Source organism: Heptranchias perlo, chromosome 5 (assembly GCF_035084215.1).
Source record: "Heptranchias perlo isolate sHepPer1 chromosome 5, sHepPer1.hap1, whole genome shotgun sequence".
NCBI classification, from domain to species: Eukaryota; Metazoa; Chordata; class Chondrichthyes; order Hexanchiformes; family Hexanchidae; genus Heptranchias; species Heptranchias perlo.
Window position 1 is genome coordinate 18,539,870 of NC_090329.1, and position 22,769 is coordinate 18,562,638.

At 41.3% G+C, this 22,769-nt stretch overlaps 1 protein-coding gene across 6 annotated transcripts in view; it reads right to left on the reverse strand.

The window, feature by feature from the left end:
- Positions 1 to 22,769, reverse strand: part of phf3 (PHD finger protein 3) — a 125,047-nt gene that overhangs the window by 70,748 nt on the left and 31,530 nt on the right. For all 6 annotated transcript variants that reach the window (XM_067984044.1, XM_067984043.1, XM_067984045.1 and 3 more), the window contains one exon: positions 2,837 to 3,032. In XM_067984044.1, coding sequence (XP_067840145.1) covers positions 2,837 to 3,032 — 196 coding nt within the window. The remainder of the gene's footprint in view (positions 1 to 2,836; positions 3,033 to 22,769) is intronic.

A 22,769-nucleotide genomic window follows, 5' to 3' on the forward strand; every position in this document is an offset into this window, starting at 1 on the left:
CTCAGGAAGCAGTGCAAATGTACTTCAGTAAAGGTGGTTGGAACAGTACCTTGGCACAGGAGGGGGAAGTTTCTTATATTTCAAGTTTGAAGAGGTCCCTTTTTTTAAAAAAATGAAAAAATTAAGATACCTAACTGTTTTGGTAAGATTTGCTTATTTCTGAGCAGGCAAAGTTGTTCTGGAGATAAGGCAATATGGTATTACTAATGTTAGTACAGCTCAACACTGAAAACCCATTTCACAGCAGCACCTACAGGTGTATTGCAGATGAACTGTCCATAGGATCAGATTGACACAGGTTTTCTATCCATTTTCAAATGGAATATTGTGACCCACCTACCATTTGCAATATATAAAAATAGGTATATAGGTAAAGACAAAAATATTATTCATAAGGAGGGAGAGGGACATGGAGATGGGGGCATTTTCTGTTTTTATTTCAGATTTGCAGTATTTTGCTTTTGGTTCCATTTTGTAATGACTGATAACTTACAAAGTTGTGATCAGAAGGAAGACTATAGTATGCACAAACTCCCAACTTTATTTTAGCACTGATCTGATTTCCAGTCAGAGCCCTGACCTCACTGCCTCCTGGCTTCCAAGTAGCCCACAACTCTAAACAAAAGTAAATCAGACTTAGCACAGCTTCTTCGTACAAATGCGACAAGATGGCGCACATCTAGTCCTTCATTCCCAGAATGAAATCATACAATTTCTGCAGCTATCAGAGGTTTGAAGCTGAGTACCTATCCCAGATCACTATGACAGTAAAAGGAGAGTGCAAAACATAGTTAGAAATAAAGCTAGACAGACATACAGAAGCAGAGGAGAGGGAAAGCGTTATGGGAGGCAAACACAGCATAAGACACTGACACACACACACACACACACACACACACACAGTGTGAAAGCATGCAGAGTACCAGATATACAGAAAGAGGAAAAAGATGGGAGAGCAATACAGAAACTGTGCGATTACAATAGTGAAGAAACAGAAATTTATATAAAAGGAGAAAGAAACAGTGGATCAGAGACAGAATGAGATAGCAAAAGAGAAATCTAGCAAGAGACAGAATGTGAGAAAAAGAATGAGACTGGGAAACAAAGACAGTTACAGGAAGAAAGCTAATTTTTCCATAATTTTTGCCTTGAAAGCAATGCTATGAGATAACTTACATTTATATAGCGCTTTTAACGTAGAAAATGTCCCAAAGCATTGCACAGAAGCATATGGAAAAATGAATGCTAAGTCAAAAAAGAGATCTATTCTATCAAACGGAACACGTACTTCATGGTGTAATACTCCTATTGTCCTAAAATGATTCCTCAAACTTACCCTGGCAGATCCACGAGTTTACCCAAGTGATGAGAAGTTTTGTGCTTTGAGCCTGCCTTGCTAAATACTGCACTAAGATTGCCCAAACTCATTTCAAACTGGTGCTGGACTTGCTCAGCCTTGACCTCCATCCACCTCCAGCAGTCCAGGGACCCACTAAGGAGCTGGGCAACAGCAACAAGTCTGAGTAAACAGTGCCTGCAAATGGGTAAAAAGAGTCTGCATGTGAGGAACAAGAGGAAAAACCTACACCTCCCCCTCTGCCACTGGCCTTTGAGCATGGGAAGATGGAAGTGAGAACATCTTCCAAGCAGAGTGACCAGAAAGCAAAAGGGGAGACCAGGAGATTTGAGTAACAACAGAGACTGGCAGCAATGCCAACACTTAAGTCCAACCATTTTTGGAAGTTATTTTTAATGGGCTGTTTACTTAGAAAATGACCTGCATGAATTGCAAGCATTAAGAATACATTGGTAACTTTCAGGACTTAAGTGCTAGCAATGCTGGGCCAAAGAGTGAGGCTCATTATTAGAAGCCTCTAACTTACTGCCCCACTCACCACATCCTGGGTTGGGTTCGGTGGAGGTTTGAGCTGAACAGAATTAAGTCTGTTCCTGCTGCTGGAGGACTGACACGCTGCACCAAGCCAGCCGGTGGGTGGGAGGAAGGGAGAGTACTACACTGTAAAAACATAATTTTCAAGATCAGCTCCCAGGCCAGTCCAAAGCAGCAAATTAGAGCATGGACAGACATGATGTGCTTAAAACGTTAGTGTTTTGCTACATACATTTTCAATAGACATTTGAGGTTAACTGTGAAGCACAGACTCCTCCCCAGCAGTGGCCTAAAACCGTAGAAGTTTGCAGCATAGAAGGAAGCCATTCAGTCCACCCTGTCTGTGTTGACTCTTTGGTAGAGCAATCCAAAATTAATCCCGCTGACCTGCTCTTTCTCCATAGTCCAACATCTTTTGCTTCAAAATATTTAGTCAATTTTCCTTTAAAGAACAATGGTTGCTGCCTCAACCACTCCATCTGGTAACAACCTAACTAAAGAAATGTCTCCTAACCTCTTTCATGGAGACCTGACATGGTGGATTACAGTAAGAGTTAAGATTTTTATTTGAGAAACCAAGGTGAAGAGCCAAGGCCCATAGTACAAGACAGCACCAAATTTGAAACAAAAGAGAAGTTAAGGAAGCAGTAACAAGGCAACAGCAACTGTAGGATTTTAAAAGTCTGAAGATTGTAGAAGGAAGGAGAAAAAAAAGATTTGTTGAGGGCTGAAAAAGAATGAGTTAGAACAGGACACAATGAAGGTATTGGGGGCAGGAAGAGTGCATGGATGAATTTGACATTTTTATTAAAAAAATATTTTTCTACATGTATCATTTTTCAATAGACATGGAGGAATACTTCCTTCCATTTAAACAACAGTATTTACCATCTCTTTTCTCCATTTAGTATGTGCACTGATCTGCTCTAAATCATTTTCACGCACCTAGTTTTGGAAGCTTTTCTCCTTGACCAAGCCGGGTGGCTGCAAGGTCTTTGAGCAGTTTATCTTTCTTGTGTTCCAGTGCTTGTGATGCTCCTGTTATTTGTCCAGCAAGACGTTCATTTACTAAATGTGTTTTTTTTGCATCCTTGGTCTCCAAATCCTTAGACTCAGTAGAACCCGTTCTCATACCAGAGACCTAGAAACATGATCTCAGAATAAATCCAACAGACAACACTCGCATTAAACATTTAGTATCTCCACTTAAATAAAAGCACTAAGTTTGAAATTTGCATTTTTAGTTATTGTTATCCCATAATTTACATGATCTGCTACTTTCAATTTTCTTTCTCCCAAGCAGATGATCATGGGTCATGCAGAAAACATTTTACCATTAGATGGAGATACCAACAGTCAGACATCCAAGCAATTTAATTTCCAATATTTTCATCACTCTAATTTACTTTAACAGACTTCATTTGAAATAGACAACACATTTTGCAAAACTATACATTATAAACAAGACACACAGTAAACCTTGGCTGGGTGAATGGAGGTTACTGCAAAATATGCTACTAATGAATTAGCCCTCATAGTTCAATTTGTACTTCAGGTTTGAGAGTTATCTGTCCAAAGTTCACCCATGGTTTATCTTTTCAGTTGAACACAGTTTTGTTATCCCATTTGTAAGAAAAGGCACAAGTAGTACAACAGTAAAACTGAACTTGATTAAAATTGTCATGAGAATTAATCTCCCAATTAAGTAGTGATGAGAAACTATTGGGTTGGTAAATGATCCAGAATGAGAACATTTCATTAAAAATTAACATTTCCCACACAGCTATACTGTACTTCAGTAAAGATGCCGCTCATCACAGACGGAGTTCAAATTCAGTCAATTATCCTTCATATTTGCATATTCAAGTAAATTAATCAAAAGTATTCATTAAAAAATCAAACAGATGTATTGCAAATCATTAAAAATATGATCTGCACTAGCACAAGCAGATCAGCAAGAACTTATAAACTGGTTAACTTTCTACTAATCTGGTTATATTAACCATTAGCAACACTACACCTCTCTGCCAATTATGTGATTAATAGTTTTTTTTAATGAAAAAGCTTTTTTTAAAAAAAAGTCCTTTAGAAATTCTGCCTATCCTACACTAGTTATTATTTGAAATGGTAAAATGACTAAGTTTAAGACAAAAATATGGAAGGGGAAAGGAAACAAGGATCTGTGAGCTTTACTGTCATACCTTTAACTAAATACACCCATTGAAGAATCTCAAGCAGGAGACCAGTGTGCCCATGATCCTCCAGGCATCGATACTATGACATCTTACTCTAACTAAATATCTGAATGGATAACTTTAGAAATATGGTTTACACTAAACTTTCCAAGATTACTGGCTCCAGTGTGAATTAAGATGGCTATGCTGGTTCACTCTCAACACACCAAATTGTGTGCCATACTACAGCACTTTGTTTCATGTTTTATTCTGTATTCTGTATTTCATTTTGGACTATGTCGAAAATTTAATTACCCCTTATATACAATGCATTAACTCCAAACACTTATTTTCAGACAAGTAAGAATTTTAATTAAAAGAAACTTGAGCTCAAGGGAAGATCTGCTCTGACAATGGTCAGAACTACCACTTCTCTGAACAAAGGACACAGTTCACATTTATACAGTTCAATCAGCAATATCTGTCTATCATAGAATATGGGCGTACATGTACATTCCCCATTAGTTCAAGTGGTTAGTCAATCAAGTAGGGAGCCTGCCTCCTCTGGACATCCATAGCTCATTCCTGTTTTGGCACGTAGGCCTCGCAGGCCCGAGAACACCACCTCCCTAAATTCCAAAGCTGGTTAATCAGTAGGGCTGAAGTCAGAATCAAGGCCACATGGCCTCTCAAGAAACTGTATTCTCATTATATTATAAGCCAGCAATACCCTTATCTGCATGGGGGGGGGGGGGGGGGGACAGACAGTACCAAGCACCTGGACAGCCAACTTAATTATCAACGTACCAAGGACAATTGTGTCTTTGTGTGTGTGAAATTGTAACTACCCTATGTATGGGAGTCAAGGAGTTAACATTGGTCAAATACCCATCATGCTTTTCTCTTTTTATGGTCAAGTAACTGTTCACTTATTTCTACATTAATGTGGTCTTTATGGTTTTCCACAAGTACCCCAGAAATAATAGCATATGCAACAAATGATGCAGGTCTCGTTCTTCTTTAGAGCTCTCAGGAATAGGAATTTGACTTAAGAACAGTGAAGCAGCCCACAATTTCCAAATGAAAGTAAGGCAAGTTATTTTGAGGATGTCTCCCTAACAGTAGTGGTATAGCCTCTCATGTCACATCAATGAATGATTCTGACCTAAAAGGAACTTTGATTAATGCATGTAGACACCAACCTTCTTAAATTACATTAATAAATGGTGGATAAAATCTCTCCACTGGTGTTGACATCTCCTTTATTTCTTTTGTTTAAGATGATTAAAGGAATAGATAAAGAGAAACTATTTCCTCTGGTGCAGGTGTCCAGAACAAGGCAGCATAACCTTAAAATTAGAGCTAGACCGTTCATGGGTGATGTCAGGAAGCACTTCTTCACACAAAGGGTAGTGGAAATCTGTAAATCTCTCTCCCAAAAAGCTGCTGAGGCTGGGGGTCAATTGAAAATTTCAAAACTGAGATTGATAGATTTGTTAGATAAGGGTATGTAAGGGTTACGGAACCAAGGTGGGTGGATGGAGTTAAGATACAGATCAGCCATGATCTAACTGAATGGAGTAACAGGTTAGAGGGGCTGAATGGCCTACTCCTGTTTCTATGTTCCTAATGAGACAAGATAATTTTAAATGGAATAAGGCTCACTTCTAGTGGTAAGATAAAAGATTTGTATGTTGTGACATGAATATAAGCAAGTAGTGTGAATATAAATGAAAGTTTCGCTCAGTTGTTAGCACTTTCTCCTCCAAGACAAAAATGTTTAGGTTCACATGGTCTTTAAGGGTCTAATCACAGATCAAACTGCACTGTCATAATCGAAATGCATAAAAAGTCATGTTGAAAAGCATTAAGGTACAATTTTAACATCACGATAATTTTTTAGTAGTTTGTACACAGGGCTGCGTAATGCAGCTGTCCCAGGCTCCATGAACGTTTTACTGGAAGGAAACAAAAAAGATTGATGCTTATGATGGAAAGAACTGTGCCATGCCTCAAACAGTAACATTTCTATAGCATATAATTTTTGATATGACTTTAGATGGAGGAATGTGAATTTAAAGTTGACCAGCTAGGTGCAGCTGAAACAAAGGGGCCAATTTTCCTCTGTTCAGTGCCCATGGAACACCTAATATCTGGGCATTAGGACAAGAATTGGGGCAGAGAACCATGACACCAGGTCTCCACTCCTTTTATGCTGCCCTAGGATTGCGAGGCTTTTCTGGGGGGGGGGGGGGAAAGAGAGGAGAAAGAGAGAAACTTAGAGAAAGTAGGCTTAGAGGATGAGACCGGGAAATTAATGGTGGGAAACATGGAGATGGCAAAAATGCTGAACAAATATTTTGTTTCAGTCTTTACGGTAGAGGACACTAAGAATATCCCAACACTGGACAAACAGGGGGCTCTGGGGGGGAGGAGCTAAATACGATTAAAATCACTAAGGAATTGGTACTCAGTAAATTAATGGGACTCAAGGCGGATAAATCCCCTGGACCTGATGGCTTACATCCTAGGGTCTTGAGGGAAGTGGCAGTAGGGATTGTGGATGCTTTGGTAATAATTTTCCAAAATTCTCTGGACTGGACAAAGGTCCCGGAAGATTGGAAAACTGCTAATGTAACACCCTTATTTAAAAAGGGTAGTAGGCAGAAGGCTGGAAATTATAGACCAGTTAGCCTAACATCTGTGGTGGGTAAAATTTTGGAGTCTACTATTAAGGAGACAGTAGCGGAATATTTGGATAAACATAATTTAATAGGACAAAGTCAGCATGGCTTTACGAAGGGGAAGTCATGTCTGACAAATTTGCTTGAGTTCTTTGAGGACATAACTTACAGGGTGGATAAAGTGGAACCAGTGGACGTAGTGTATTTAGACTTCCAGAAGGCATTCGACAAGGTGCCACATAAAAGATTATTGCTCAAGATAAAGAATCACTGGATTGGGGGTAATATTCTGGCATGGGTGGAGGATTGGTTATCTAACAGGAAGCAGAGAGTTGGGATAAATGGTTCATTCTCGGACTGGCAACCAGTAGCCAGTGGTGTTCCGCAGTGGTCGGTGCTGGGTCCCCAACTCTTTATAATCTATATTAACGATTTGGAGGAGGGGACCGAGTGTAACATATCAAAGTTTGCAGACTATACAAAGATGGGAGGGAAAGTAGAGTGAGGAGGACATAAAAAACCTACAGGGGGATTTAGACAGGCTGGGTGAGTGGGCGGAGATTTGGCAGATGCAATACAATATTGGAAAATGTGAGGTTATGCACTTTGGCAGGAAAAAATCAGGGAGCAAGTTATTATCTTAATGGCAAGAAACTGGAAAGTACTGCAGTACAAAGGGATCTGGGGGTCCTAGTGCAAGAAAATCAAAAAGTTAGTATGCAGGTGCAGCAGGTGATCAAGGCGGCCAACGGAATGTTGGCTTTTATTGCTAGGGGGATAGAATATAAAACAGGGAGGTATTGCTGCAGTTATATAAAGGTATTGGTGAGACCACACCTGGAATACTGCATACAGTTTTGGTGTCCATACTTAAGAAAAGACATACTTGCTCTCGAGGCAGTACAAAGAAGGTTCACTCGGTTAATCCCGGGGATGAGGGGGCGGACATATGAGGAGAGGTTGAGTAGATTGGGACTCTACTCATTGGAGTTCAGAAGAATGAGAGGCGATCTTATTTAAACATATAAGATTGTGAAGGGGCTTGATCGGGTGGATGCGGTAAGGATGTTCCCAAGGATGGGTGAAACTAGAACTAGGGGGCATAATCTTAGAATAAGGGGCTGCTCCTTCAAAACTGAGATGAGGAGAAACTTCTTCACTCAGATGGTAGTAGGTCTGTGGAATTTGCTGCCCCAGGAAGCTGTGGAAGCTACATCATTAAACAAATTTAAAACAGAAATCGACAGTTTCCTAGAAATAAAGGGAATTCGGGGTTACGGGGAGCGGGCAGGAAATTGGACATGAATTTAGATTTGAGGTTAGGATCAGATCAGCCATGATCTTATTGAATGGCGGAGCAGGCTCGAGGGGCCGATTGGCCTACTCCTGCTCCTATTTCTTATGTTCTTATGAAACTGCCAGTACTGGCGATACATGTTGGCCTGGAACAGTCAAATGAGTCAGAAAAGGTCCGTCCGCCCCACTTTCCTGTTCCTTCATCACTGGGGCACTCGAAGTAGTAGATCTTAAGAACTTGCGACAGCCACACTCTAATCAGACAGTCAGCAGCTCTGAAGGCAAGTCCCTTTTCTTCACATCAGCAACTTTGGACCAGGAACAGGCTGGAGGACTTTTGGCCGCTCTTTCTGGCAATTGATATTGCTGCCGGCCTCTTCAGGCGCTTTGCAACTATCCAGCGTCTGGGCAAAGGGGAAGGGGAGAGGAAAAGAAAATTGGCGCCAAAGAAGTTTTTTTTAAATCTTGTTCTGAGAGGAAAAATATGCAAAACTTCTGATGCAGCCACTTCCCCAATGAGATTATGAAATTACCTCATATTTTTGGTGATAATGTGTGGAAGTTTACAGAACAGTCGTGACGACAAAGCCCATTATTTCTAATGGCTGAATCATCGGTCAAATTTCTAATATTGATTAATTTTGAGACCTCGATCCTGTGCATCAGATTCCTCATAGTATACCTGCCTGTACTCTGAACAATGTGTATGGTATTGGGTTCAATGCAGTGTACATATCTGTATTGAACTTCATCTCCCACCAACTTGTCTAATTGCAGATTTTATCTCATACCTTCTACAGGTCCCCGTCTGTTTTTATTGCAGTAAGTCATATAAAACAACCTGTGTTAGGCAGCCCTCCCCACTCCAAAATGTGGTTTGAACACTCATTGAACAGCACAAAGTTAGTTTGGAAGGCGTCATACACATCCTGTCTGCCGGCACACTCAGCGGGGTGCAGCACCACTTGGCAGAAGTTCCGAGAAATGCAGTTTTCTAAATGGTTCCTTCAGCTTGGTGATGAGTGATAGGGTAGGAAGATCTATGAACTCAAATCCCAGCCCCCCCCCCACCATGAGAGAGGGACAAGCCTTCAGTGAGAAACCTTGTTAGAGATTTCTAACACAGCAAAGAAAATTGTGCAGGTAAGTTTTATGCTTGATAGAGGGTGTCATTTTTTTTTCATTAAAGTTACAAACATTTTGAGAACTCTGTCCTCAGGGTTATTGAAAACAAGGTGGCAGTTAAATGGATTTTCAAAAAATATTTTAAGTTCACTAGTTCCCTTTAGGCTCCTTGCTAGTTTTATTAGTAAAATAATCGATTCTGGATTGGTAACTTTCGAAGCTCCTTGCTACTTTTGATTGGCAGTTTTCCTTGCTACTGTTGCTCATTTTAGGAATATGATATTTGATCCAATCTGATCCAACTATGACACGTACATACTGTGCACTAGAGAACATTTTTAAAATGTTACATGCTAAGAGAACAGACACAGGCAAAGACTTTTCCATAGGAACATGTGTGAATGTAACTAATACTGTATTTAGGATCCAATCAAGATACAGTGGTTGTGCTGCACTGCTGATTATTGGGAACACAAATGCTCATTATAGGGGGATCGGAGGTCTGTAGTCTTGAGGCTCCTGCACATGCTTCAGGGCCAGACATATATAGCACACTTCTAAACCTCAAGAGGGAGGCAGAGGCTGTTTTCTGCTCCGAGTGCCTTCTATATTTATAAAAATTTGAAACCAGTGTCAAGATTTTACTTTCCCCAGAACATTAACTGTCTTAGCTTCCTGCTCCAGAAGCAGCCCCAAAACACATCCAAATCCCTTCTATATGGACACAGGCAGCACCTGTTGATTGCTGGGTTACAAAATTTACCACTAAAGGTTTTTAAAAAAAATTTGCGGTAGTATATAAAGAAAACGTATAAGGCACAGAATGTTAGGTAAAACAATAGTAAAGGGATTAAAAGGAAAAACCATAACCATAAAATACATTCTTGTAACATGAGCAAATACACTCAAATAACAGAATGTAGTTCATTTCTGGAATCAAAGAACTAATATGTTAACCAGTTTGGATAAATTTGAGATTCAGCAGCTCGATATTTACATCTCACCTTCAAGGAACCACCAGGAGGCTGAGGTTCAGATAAGTCTCCAATTCTAACCTGACAAAATTAGCTAATTTGAAAGGATGAGAACTGTTCCTGTGCAGCTAATAGCAGTACATAGAGCAGTGCTATGGGCTTGCTTTTGCTTTAAAATGATAGCATGAACTTAAAACTGCCTGGCAAACTTAAGTTTTGAAACTGAGCAATAAATTTGAGAATATATGTAAAAACAGTAGCTGTTTGAATCCATTAATAGACCCTGGAAGGATTTTTAAAAATGCATGAAATAATTAGTTTTCTGGCTCCTTCTACTTTTTAATTAAAAATAGATGTGTCGTTGACAACATCTTGCATCATGGATTTCTCAGAATTCATTTGTAGGCTCTAGGAGTGTGTCTGCCAGTAAGTTGACAGCAATTCTGTCTCCACCTGTCAAATTCCCTCTCTATCCCCCAACCAGGATTATTAACATACTGAGAATCCACTACACTGAAAGATGAAAACAGAAGTTGAGCTGTCCTGAAATGACATCGCTTTCAGTAAAAGATGGACTACCTTCAAGAAAGATAAAATGTCTGTACTATAACTTCTGACAATAAAACTGTGGATTTCAATTTTTTACATAAATCCCATTGTTCAAGACATGCAGCTTTCTACATAGTAGTAAAAGGTTTACTTTTCCTTCCTCATTCACTACTACTATTTCTCCTCCTCTCTCCCCCCTACAAACATCTTCAGTGAAGAATATCAGGATTCCTGCAACTTGAAACAGTTCAGATTTTGACAGTGCCAGTAATCAAATAATGGACTACAGTTAACTCCAAATGCAGTTCCAATGGCAAAACTGACATTCTGCAACTGGACAAATGCAAAATAACCCTGAGCCACAGGAACATGAACATGGTGGGCCCAGATTAAGTTGCCCTCGAGTAAAAGCAGCCACTCTCTCAACTAAAACCTAGAAGAGAAATAGACGCAAATCCCCCAAAGGATTGGAAGCCCTTGATGCTTGCCTCAACCAAAAGTGCAGCTGCCTTTCCTTTATATGGCATGGGATATCTGAAGGAGAGTGCAGAACCACTTAGATGAAAATAGAAACAGAGGGTACAGTGCTGGTGCGGCTAAGCAAAAAAATTCCAAAAAGAATTATGCGTCGTCAATCCAATTCAACCACTAAATGAATGAGACTACCTTGAGGTTTTTTTTAGAACATTCAAATAACCTTAGACAACTTTTTTTTTTAAAAATATAAAGCTAAGAGAAACAGTTTGAAGAACTGACTTCTTCCTGGGGTGAGAGAAGGTATTGCATGTTAAATCAACTTTTATCCTGTGGAAAGTGTGTGCTCGGGTGTGTAGGCTGCTGTGCTATGGCATGACATGCTTTCCAGGTGCTAAAAGTGCAACACAGCTATCTGGCTGTCTGATTAAACAATTGTTTGAGCAAAATTGCAAAGACTCAGATTGAAATTGCTGGAAATTTATTCTACAGATTAAGAGGCAAACTCTCAATAAACCACTTTGCAGGTCAGAGGGAATGGTCATGCTTATTGGTTGTTATACTTTTAGGGCAGTGAGGGGGAAGATGGGTGAATTGCTACTCTGTGGTGGGGGGGTGGGGGTGGGGGGCGGAGGGAAAGAGTCAAAAAGCTTCTCCTTGAATTCAAGGCAGTCACGATTCTTTGTATGGCGACAATCGCGAATTTCCTGGGTGGAGTTTGTACAGGTATCTGAAGTGCGAGATGGACAGACATTATTACACTAACGCTTGAGCTACACGAAGATTCACTTGCTGTTTATGAACTCTTTGCTTTTCTACTTGCTAATTCGGAGATAAAATTAGGGGATGGAAGGTGTTGGTTGGCAGAATTTCTTTTTAAACGGGCGGAGGGAAGGTGATGTCGGGGGGTATTGATTTAGATAATGGAGCAGTAAGCAGGAGTTTAACATGCCGCTGCAAAATTACAATTCAGTGCAGGTCACCACGAGGTCATTTTAAAGCGGGGTCCACAGCTAGGGTCTCATCGGAGGTAAAATTGTTTTTGAAGATATCGAAGGATTTCATTTTTTGCTAGCTGGATGACTTTAGCTTATGGCAGAGTCAGAGAGCATTAAGGAGGCATTCTTGTGAATTAACAGGATAAATGGCACTTTGATGTCTGGAGGGGCGGGGATGGTACAGCAGCCTTTCACAATGTTATGTTCATAGTACCATCTGCAGGCACAGTTCCATTAGAATCTTTCAACCACACACCATTTTTAATATAACGAAACTATAGTTAAAAGGAGTGATAAACATCATATAAAAAGACGACACTTTCCGCCTTCAACTCTCAAGGTGTTTGTAAAGTTTGTGTTGCCTCAGTACTAAAAGTGCAATTTTGTAGTAGATTTGCTTTGCAGAACTGCTTGCTAAAACAGATCCTGTAATATTTGTTTTCAATCTTGATGCTGTTAAAAACTTGTAGGGCTTTCAGGGTGTCCCAAAGTGCTGCTTCAAGGCCAATGAATTCTGAAATGCAAACACTGTTTTGCAGGCAAATAAGACAGCTAACTTGCACACACCAAGGTCCTACAAACAGCAAATGATGGGCATGGTTGAGAGATGAATCCTCGACCAAGATACAAAGAACCCCATTGCACTTCTTTGAATAGAAACCTTCAACAGCCAGCTCAAAAGGCACAGAATCCCTTGGTATAACATCTCATCCAAAAGATGATACCTCTGACTGTGCAGCAGTCCTTCAGATCTGTGCTGAAGTGCTCAGTCCTGGAGTGGAACTTGAATCCACACACACCTGATTCAGAAATGAGTGCTACAACTGAGCCAAGCTGACAGTGTTGTAGAAATTGCCATATTTATCTGCGGTTTCTACACCAGCCAGTTTAACTTTCAATTATAGTTTAACTATATGCACAAGCACAGTTTAAAGTTGCAGACAGCAATCATTTAGCTCGCAGCAGAAGCAAGACCACCTGGAAGAGAATCTGACACAGGCAACTATGGGCAGTTCCTGCAATATAAAAGCAACTGGTAAGTTTTAAAAGTTAACAAAATTCTGATACCCACTAGCTGCCATTTATATTTTAATGGAGGAAAAGAAGTTACGCTTCAGATCTGCTCCGATCATTAAAAATCTCCAACAGCTGGAGACCAAAGCTTCATACATACATCGAAGCATACAGCTCTGTCTGTAACGACGTCACAGACTTTTAAGCTCATGGCAGGGTGTGGTATGAACTGTTCATATATTCAACCACAGCTTTTTTTAATTCATGTGTCAGCTTGTTCAAATTTCACAAGAAGAAATTCAGCTTTCATAAGTATCCGAGGCAGTTAGCATCAACCAGATGAGTTGGAAGATGGGATAGCCAACTGTCCGCTGGAGTGAACTGAAGGTTGTTAGATGCAGACGTTACTTTCTCCCATCATAGGTTGCACAAAAATTTGAGGCAGATGATCTGATGGTTCCAGTCAGTCGCAGGTGTGTATATTTAGTGTTTATCCCCAAATATGGTTACATAGTAAATAAGATGCTAAAATGCCACACTAAAAAAGTTTAATTTTTCTCAGAGGAACATATTGTGGCATCCTGGCTGATCGACATGAAGATTAATTTACTTCAAGGCGAGTTGCAGCCATTTTTTTTTAAATAAGAAGGGGGCCCGCATTAACAAGTTTTGAGCATTCCGGTCAGTACACTTGCAGAACTATCACAGCTTGGTGGGGATGGAATAATGATGAGTTTACTTAAGGTAATTGCACCGAGATGCCCATCTTTAAGATTTTACTACAGGGCATTACTGTGATGCAGATAGTTGGTCTTATGTGAGGGTGAGCTGTAGAACCCAGTTTATATTCTGTAACTTTGAAAACTGTTTTAAGCTTACTTGCATGTTTGTGGTATAACCCAAAAGGAACCAGCACGCCATATTAAAGCTGTCAACATCTACAGGAAACGTGAAGAATGACACTATAAATCATTAATTCAATAGACTGCAAACTCCAGGCTGGAGGCAGTCAAGTCTCATTCACTGGAATGTATAAAATCATTTCCCCATGCCTTTTTCTCCAAATTACATTTTCATATACTTACTGTGGGGTAATTTTGAAGCGCCTTAAGATGCTTTCTACGTTAAAGGCATTAAGTTATTATTATTGCAGTAATTATTATTTTTGACAATGGTAGTAGGCAAACTTTTGATATTTTTGCAAGTCATTTCTCTGTCAATTAACAGGAGAATTAATCTGATTATAAATAGGTTAATGCTTCTGTTAAAATTGTAAACAAAGGAACATCACAAGAAATCTTCACCTGCTATTATAGTCAAGTCATTTCCAATCTCATATTTTAAATGTTTTTAAAAAAGAAAACCTTTTAAATACAGATTATTAAGCATCTAAAAGAGAAAAATACAACCTAATGTTTTGGTATGACCTTTTATCCGAACTTGGCTCCAAGACTGTTTATGATACTGAATCATCCATATCACTCCTTGAGCTATTTAAAAGTAAATTTAAAATTAAATTGGCATGCCTCAAGCCAAGTAATTTCTTGCCTGCCTCTGGGCTGCTATGGAGTCTGGGAGAGGGACAGATGCGATAGTGAGCCAGTTTTATGTAATGAGTGTAGAATGCATTGCCAGTTGGGACTATTTTTGATGGTGTCGTCAAAAGTTTCAGTTCAAAAATCAATAATGTGTGCCTAGAGTAAAGATTGCCAATGAAAGGAACTGGACTCTCCTACAACTACTGTTCTTACTTAAAATCTATAACCTTGTCAGCATACATTATTTTTGGCTTGAAAGATGCAATTACAGTACACTTCAAAATGGCAAAAAATGTACCAAATAAAGCATCAAAAATCTGGGCTCATGCCGATAGACTGCCCTAGAAAATAATTTTTTTCTTCACATTCACATCGACCTTCACTAACACCTAAACCCATCACCTGTAAATTGCACTTGTGAAACTTCGTCATTATTTATTGCACAATCTGTAACCTCATGGCCCGGCATATTCCTCACTCTACCATTACCAACAAGCCAGGGGATCAACCCTGGTTCAATGAGGAGTGTACAAGAACATGCCAGGAGCAGCACCAGGCGTACCTAAAAATGAGGTGCCAACCTGGTGAAGCTACAACTCAGGACTACATGCATGCTAAACAGCGGAAGCAACATGCTATAGACAGAGCTAAGCGATTCCACAACCAACGGATCAGATCAAAGCTCTGCAGTCCTGCCACATCCAGTCGTGAATGGTGGTGGACAATTAAACAACTAAAGGGAGGAGGAGGCTCTGCAAACATCCCCATTCTCAATGATGGCGGAGTCCAGCACGTGAGTGCAAAAGACAAGGCTGAAGCGTTTGCAACTATCTTCAGCCAGAAGTGCCGAGTGGTTAAGCCATCTCAGCCTCCTCCCGATATCCCCACCATCACGGAAGCCAGTCTTCGGCCAATTCGATTCACTCCACGTGATATCAAGAAACGGCTGAGTGCACTGGATACAGCAAAGGCTATGGGCCCCAACAACATCCCGGCTGTAGTGCTGAAGACTTGTGCTCCAGAACTAGCTGCGCCTCTCGCCAAGCTGTTCCAGTACAGCAACAACACTGGCATCCACCCGACAATGTGGAAAATTGCCCAGGTATGTCCTGTCCACAAAAAGCAGGACAAATCCAATCCGGCCAATTACCGCCCCATCAGTCTACTCTCAATCATCAGCAAAGTGATGGAAGGTGTCGTCGACAGTGCTATCAAGCAGCACTTACTCACCAATAACCTGCTCACCGATGCTCAGTTTGGGTTCCGCCAGGACCACTCGGCTCCAGACCTCATTACAGCCTTGGTCCAAACATGGACAAAAGAGCTGAATTCCAGAGGTGAGGTGAGAGTGACTGCCCTTGACATCAAGGCAGCATTTGACCGAGTGTGGCACCAAGGAGCCCTAGTAAAATTGAAGTCAATGGGAATCAGGGGGAAAACTCTCCAGTGGCTGGAGTCATACCTAGCACAAAGGAAGATGGTAGTGGTTGTTGGAGGCCAATCATCTCAGCCCCAGGGCATTGCTGCAGGAGTTCCTCAGGGCAGTGTCCTAGGCCCAACCATCTTCAACTGCTTCATCAATGACCTTCCCTCCATCATAAGGTCAGAAATGGGGATGTTCGCTGATGACTGCACAGTGTTCAGTTCCATTCGCAACCCCTCAGATAATGAAGCAGTCCGAGCCTGCATGCAGCAAGACCTGGACAACATCCAGGCTTGGGCTGATAAGTGGCAAGTAACATTCGCGCCAGATAAGTGCCAGGCAATGACCATCTCCAACAAGAGAGAGTCTAACCACCTCCCCTTGACATTCAACGGCATTACCATCGCCGAATCCCCCACCATCAACATCCTGGGGGTCACCATTGACCAGAAACTTAACTGGACCAGCCATATAAATACTGTGGCTATGAGAGCAGGTCAGAGGCTGGGTATTCTGCGGCAAGTGACTCACCTCCTGACTCCCCACAGCCTTTCCACCATCTACAAGGCACAAGTCAGGAGTGTGATGGAATACTCTCCACTTGCCTGGAAGAGTGCAGCTCCAACAACACTCAAGAAGCTCGACACCATCCAAGATAAAGCAGCCCGCTTGATTGGCACCCCATCCACCACCCTAAACATTCACTCCCTTCACCACCGGCGCACTGTGGCTGCAGTGTGCACCATCCACAGGATGCACTGCAGCAACTCGCCAAGGCTTCTTCGACAGCACCTCCCAAACCCGCGACCTCTATCACCTAGAAGCACAAGGGCAGCAGGCGCATGGGAACAACACCACCTGCACGTTCCCCTCCAAGTCACACACCATCCCGACTTGGAAATATATCGCCGTTTCTTCATTGTCGCTGGGTCAAAATCCTGGAACTCCCTTCCTAACAGCACTGTGGGAGAACAGTCACCACACGGACTGCAGCGGTTCAAGAAGGCGGCTCACCACCACCTTCTCGAGGGCAATTAGGGATGGGCAATAAATGCCGGCCTTGCCAGCGACGCCCACATCCCGTGAACGAATAAAAAAAAATTGCATGACAAAAATCAAACATTTGGTCTACCTGCAGCTTAAGTTATAACAAGCCCATGTACCCCCTACAATTTCAATTTTAATTCCTTGTCTTCATGCGTCATAAGCTTATACTCGAGCTATTTTTGAATGGTCAAGTCTGTGGAGCTGCGACAGCTATTTTGAAGCCATTGTGTCAGCTTTTGCTAGTTTTCTAGGTTGGGATGTTTGGAGAGTGAATTCGGCAACAGGTTTCCCTCATTTTAGAAAAGTCCTATCACTGGCAAAAACAGTCAAAAAGATGTCCACTTAATTTGTAATAAAGGTTAATGAATCATCATTTCAAAAAATTGAATTATCTTTGCTGATTGGTCATCGTTGCCAGTATTGAACTACTGTGATTCTCCCATTTCATTACTAATCATACCTAAACACTAAGTCAAATTTGTAACTATTTTCAATCACTGAAAGGTATATACAACTAGCATTGTCAAATTTTGTATAAATTAGCAATCTCCTGCAGCATTGCTCTTAAGTTGGATATGCTACGATACAAAAGGTAATCAAGACACTTACAGGGAAATGTGTGCTATACAGATTATATAGATCATCTCCTATAACATTCCTGACGGTGAGCCAGAGGACATACCGTTTTAGAACTGAGCTAAAGGAAAAAAAAATTGGCACTGAGCAGGCCATGATTAAATACACAAGATCAGAGCTGAGCAGACCAGAATTAAACAGGAGCACAGCACAGTGCAAGAGCAGAGTCACAGATGGTGAAAATCGCAGCTCTGCAGGCTAACAGAGGAAAACCAATTATGGGGGAAAGGCTGAAAAGGTGAATTAAAAGCGAGCCTAACGTTTACAGAAGGGGAAGGGTGCAAGAAAGGGGTATAAACAAAATGGCGAGTTATATTAAAAATGATAAGTGGTCTTAGGATTCCAAAGGTACTGTGGTTGTAGGTAACGCTGTGACGGTAACATTATGTCCTCTGGCTCACCGTCAGGAATGTTATGGGAGATGATCTATATAATCTGTATAACACACATTTCCCTGTAAGTGTCTTGATTACCTTTTGTACTGTAGCATATCCCCTAACTCAAGAGCAATGCTGCAGGAGATTTCTAGTTTATACAAAATTTAACAAAGCTAGTTGTATATACCTTTCAGTGATTGAAAATAGGTACAAACTTGACTTAGTGTTTAAGTATGATTAGTAATGATGAAATGGGAGAATCACAGTAGTTCAGTACTGGCAACGATGACCAATCAGCAAAACAAGATAATACAATCTTTTGAAATTATGATTCATTAACCATTATTACAAATTATGTGGACATCTTTTTGACTGTTTTTGCCAGTGAAAAGACTTTTCTAAAATGAGGGAAACCTGTTGCCAAATTCACTCTCAGAACAAAGGGGCAGTACCTAGCATTAGGTGGCAGCCTCAAACTATACTCTCAATCATCCTCCGGTACTCCGTTCTTAAAAAAAATATATGGCTTTTCAGAAGCTGGCATCACGTAACATTCAAAAACAACCTGTGAGATCTGCATTCAATAGCTGTTAGTTCGAAATGAAATTCATGTTGCCAAAACAAATGCACATCTCAGTATGTCCGAATTTTATAAAGCCGGTTTCACAAATGAGAGGTTGTGAAATTAAGAATAGCGTCCACCAACAATGCAACTGTTGCTTGCGTGGAAATATGACCAAAGATAAAGGACTGTCCAGAATATGTCATGAAAATTTTCACTTTCCCCAATGAGAAGAAATTTCAGGATCGGGCAACAAACCTACATTAAACCCTTCTTGACACCAAGTATCGGTAACTGACCCCAACGGGTTTCTTACCCCAATGAGCCAAGCAAGCAGAATCCTTCTGCCTCCTCCACAGTACTAAATATCTCTTCCCACCCCCATGGAGCAGAAATATATAGAAACATTGAAAATAGGAGCAAAAGTAGGCCGTTCAGCCCTTTGGGCCTGCTCCGCCATTCAAAATGATCATGGCTGATCGTCGAACTCAGTACCCTGTTCCCACTTTTTCCCCATATCCCTTGATCCCTTTAGGATTAAGAAATATATCTATCTCCTTCTTAAATACATCTAATGACTTGGCCTCCACTGCCTTCTGTGGTAGAGAATTCCACAGGTTCACCACCCTCTGAATGAAGAAATTTCTCCTCATCTCGGTTCTAAATGACATACCCTGTATCCTGAGACTGTGACTCCTGGTTCTGGACTCCCCAGCCATCAGGAACATCCTCCCTGCATCTAGTCCTGTTGGAATTTTATGTTTCGATGAGATCACCTCTCATTCTTCTAAACTGTAGTGAATATCGGCCTAGTCGACCTAATCTCTCCTGCCATCCCAGGAATCAGTCTGGTAAACCTTTGTTGCACTCCCTCCATGGTAAGGACATCCGTAGTCAGATAAGGAGACCAAAACTGCACACAATACTCCAGACGTAGTCTCACCAAGACCCTGTATAACTGCAGTAAGACATCCCTGCTCCTGTACTCAAATCCTCTTGCAATGAAGGCCAACATACCATTCGCCTTCCTAACTGCTTGCTGCATCTGAATGCTCATTTTCAGCGACTGGTGTACAAGGACACCCAGGTCTCGTTGCACCTCCCCTTTTCCCAATCTATCACCATTCAGATAATAATCTGCTTTTCTGTTTTTACAACCAAAGTGGATAACTCACATTTATCCATGTTATACTGCATCTGCCATGTTCTTGCCCACTCACCCAACTTGTCTAAATCACATTGGAGTCTCTTTGCATCCTCCTCACAGCTCACATCCACCCTAGCTTTGTGTCATCTGCAAACTTGGAAATGTTACATTTAGTTCCCTCATCCAAATCACTGATATATATTGTGAATAGCTGGGGCCCAGCACTGATCCCTGTGGTACCCCACTAGTCATTGCCTGCCACCCAGAAAAAGACCCGTTTATTCCTACTGTTTCCTGTCTGTCAACCAATTCTCAATCCATGCCAGTATATTCCCCCAATCCCATGTGCTTTAATTTTGCACACTAACCTCTTGTGTGGGACTTTATCAAAAGCCTTCTGAAAATCCAAATACACCACATCCACTGGTTCTCCCCTATTCTACTAGTTACATCCTCAAAAAACTCCAGTAGATTTGTTAAGCATGATTTCCCTTTCATAAACCCATGCTGATCCTGTTTGTCTAATCCTGTTAATGCCTTCCAAGTGTTCTGTTATCACATCTTTTATAATGGACTCTAGCATTTTCCCCACTACTGATGTTAGGCTAACTGGTCTGTAATTCCCTGTTTTTTCTCTCCCTCCTTTTTTAAGTAGTGGGGTTACATTTGCCACCGTCCAATCTGTAGAAACTGTTCCAGAGTCTATAGAATTTTGGAAGATGATCACCAATGCATCCACTATTTCCAGGGCCACTTCCTTTAGTACTCTGGGATGTAGATTATCAGGCCCTGGGGATTTGTCAGCCTTTAGCCCCATTAATTTCCCTAGCACTTTTTTTTTACTAATACTGGTTTCCTTCAGTTCCTCCCTCTCACTAGATCCTTGGTTCCCTAACATTTCTGGGAGGTTATTTGTGTCCTTCTTTGTGAAGACAGAACCAAAGTGTGTGTTTAATTGTTCTGCCATTTCTTTGTTCCCTATTATAATTTCTCCCATTTCTGACTGTAAGGGACCTACATTTGTCTTCACTAATCTTTTTCTCTTTATGTATTTATAGAAGCTTTTACAGTCAGTTTTTATGTTCCCTGCTAGTTTACTCTCATACTCTATTTTTCCCCTCTTAAAATCAATCTCTTTGTCCTCCTTTGCTGAATTCTGAACTGCTCCCAATCCTCAGGCTTGCCGCTTTTTCTGGCAATTTTGTGTCTCCCCTCTTTGGATCTAATACTATCCCTAATTTCTTTTGTAAGCCACCTTTCCCGTTTTATTTTTGCGCCAGACAGGAATGAATAATTGTTGTAATTCCTGCACACGTTCTTTAAATATTAGCCATTGCCTATCCACCGTCATCCCTTTCAGTAAAGTTCCCCAATCTATCATAGCCAACCCGCACCTCATACTTCCGTAATTTCCTTTATTTAGATTCAGGACCCTAGTTTCGGATTCAACTACTTCACTCTCCATCTTAATGACACATTCTATCATGTTATGGTCGCTCTTCCCTATGGGACCACGCAAAACAAGATTGTTAATTAATCCTTTCTCATTGCACAATACCCAGTCTAGGATCGCCTGTTCTCTAGTTGGTTCCTCAACATATTGGTCTAGAAAACCATCACGTACACACTCTAGGAATTCCTCTCCCACATTATTATTGCTAATTTGGTTTGACCTATCTATGTGTCGATTAAAGTCACCCATGATTATAGTTGTACCCTTCTTGCATACGTCTCTAATTTCCTGTTTAATGCCCTCCCCTACATCTCCACTACTGTTTGGGGGCCTATAGTCAACCCCCACCAACATTTTATGCCCCTTGGTGTTTCTTAGCTCCACCCATACAGGTTCCACATCATGATTTTCCAAGCCAACATCCTTCCTCACTATTGCATTGATTTCCTCCTTTACTAACAACGCTACCCCACCTCCTTTCCCTTTTTGCCTGTCCTTCCTAAATACTGAATACCTCGATGTTCAGTTCCCATCCTTGGTCACCCTGCAGCCATGTCTCCGTAATCGCAACTATATCATAACCGTTCATACCTATCTGCGCTGTTAATTCATCTACCTTATTGCAAATGCTCCGCGCTTTAAAACACAATGCCTTTAGACTTGTCTTTTTAAGATTGCTAGTCATCTTAGTTTTATTTTGCACTATGGCCCCATTTGTCTTTCGCCCTTGTTTTCTCTGCCTTCCACTATTGCTTCTTCCCTTTCTTTCTTTTGTTTCTATCCTTGTTTCCCCCTCCTTTGTCTCCCTGCTCAGGTTCCCATCCCCCTGCCATTCTAGTTTAAACCTTCCCCAACAGCACCAGCAAACACCCCCACGAGGACATCGGTCCCGGTCCTGCTCGGGTGTAACCCATCCCACTTGTACAGGTCCCACCTTCCCCAGAACTGGTCCCAATGACCCAGGAATCTAAATCCCTCCCTCCTACACCATCCCTGCAGCCACGCATTCATCTGGTCTATTCTCCTGTTCCTATACTCACTAGCACGTGGCACTGGTAGTAATCCTGAGATCACTACCTTTGAGGTCCTGCTTTTTAATTTAACTCCTAACTCCTTAAATTCACCTTGCAGGACCTAATCTCTTTTTTTTAAAACCTATGCCATTGGTACAGATATGGACCACAACTACTGGCTGTTCACCCTCCCCCTCCAGAATGCCTTGCAGGCTCTCTGTGGCATCCTTGACCCTAGCACCAGGGAGGCAACATACCATCCTGGAGTCACGTTTGCGGCCGCAGAAATGCCTATCTGTTCCCCTTACAATTGAATCCCCCATCAATATAGCCCTGCCACTCTTATTCCTCCCTTCCTGTGCAGCAGAGCCACCTGTGGTGCCACGAACTTGGC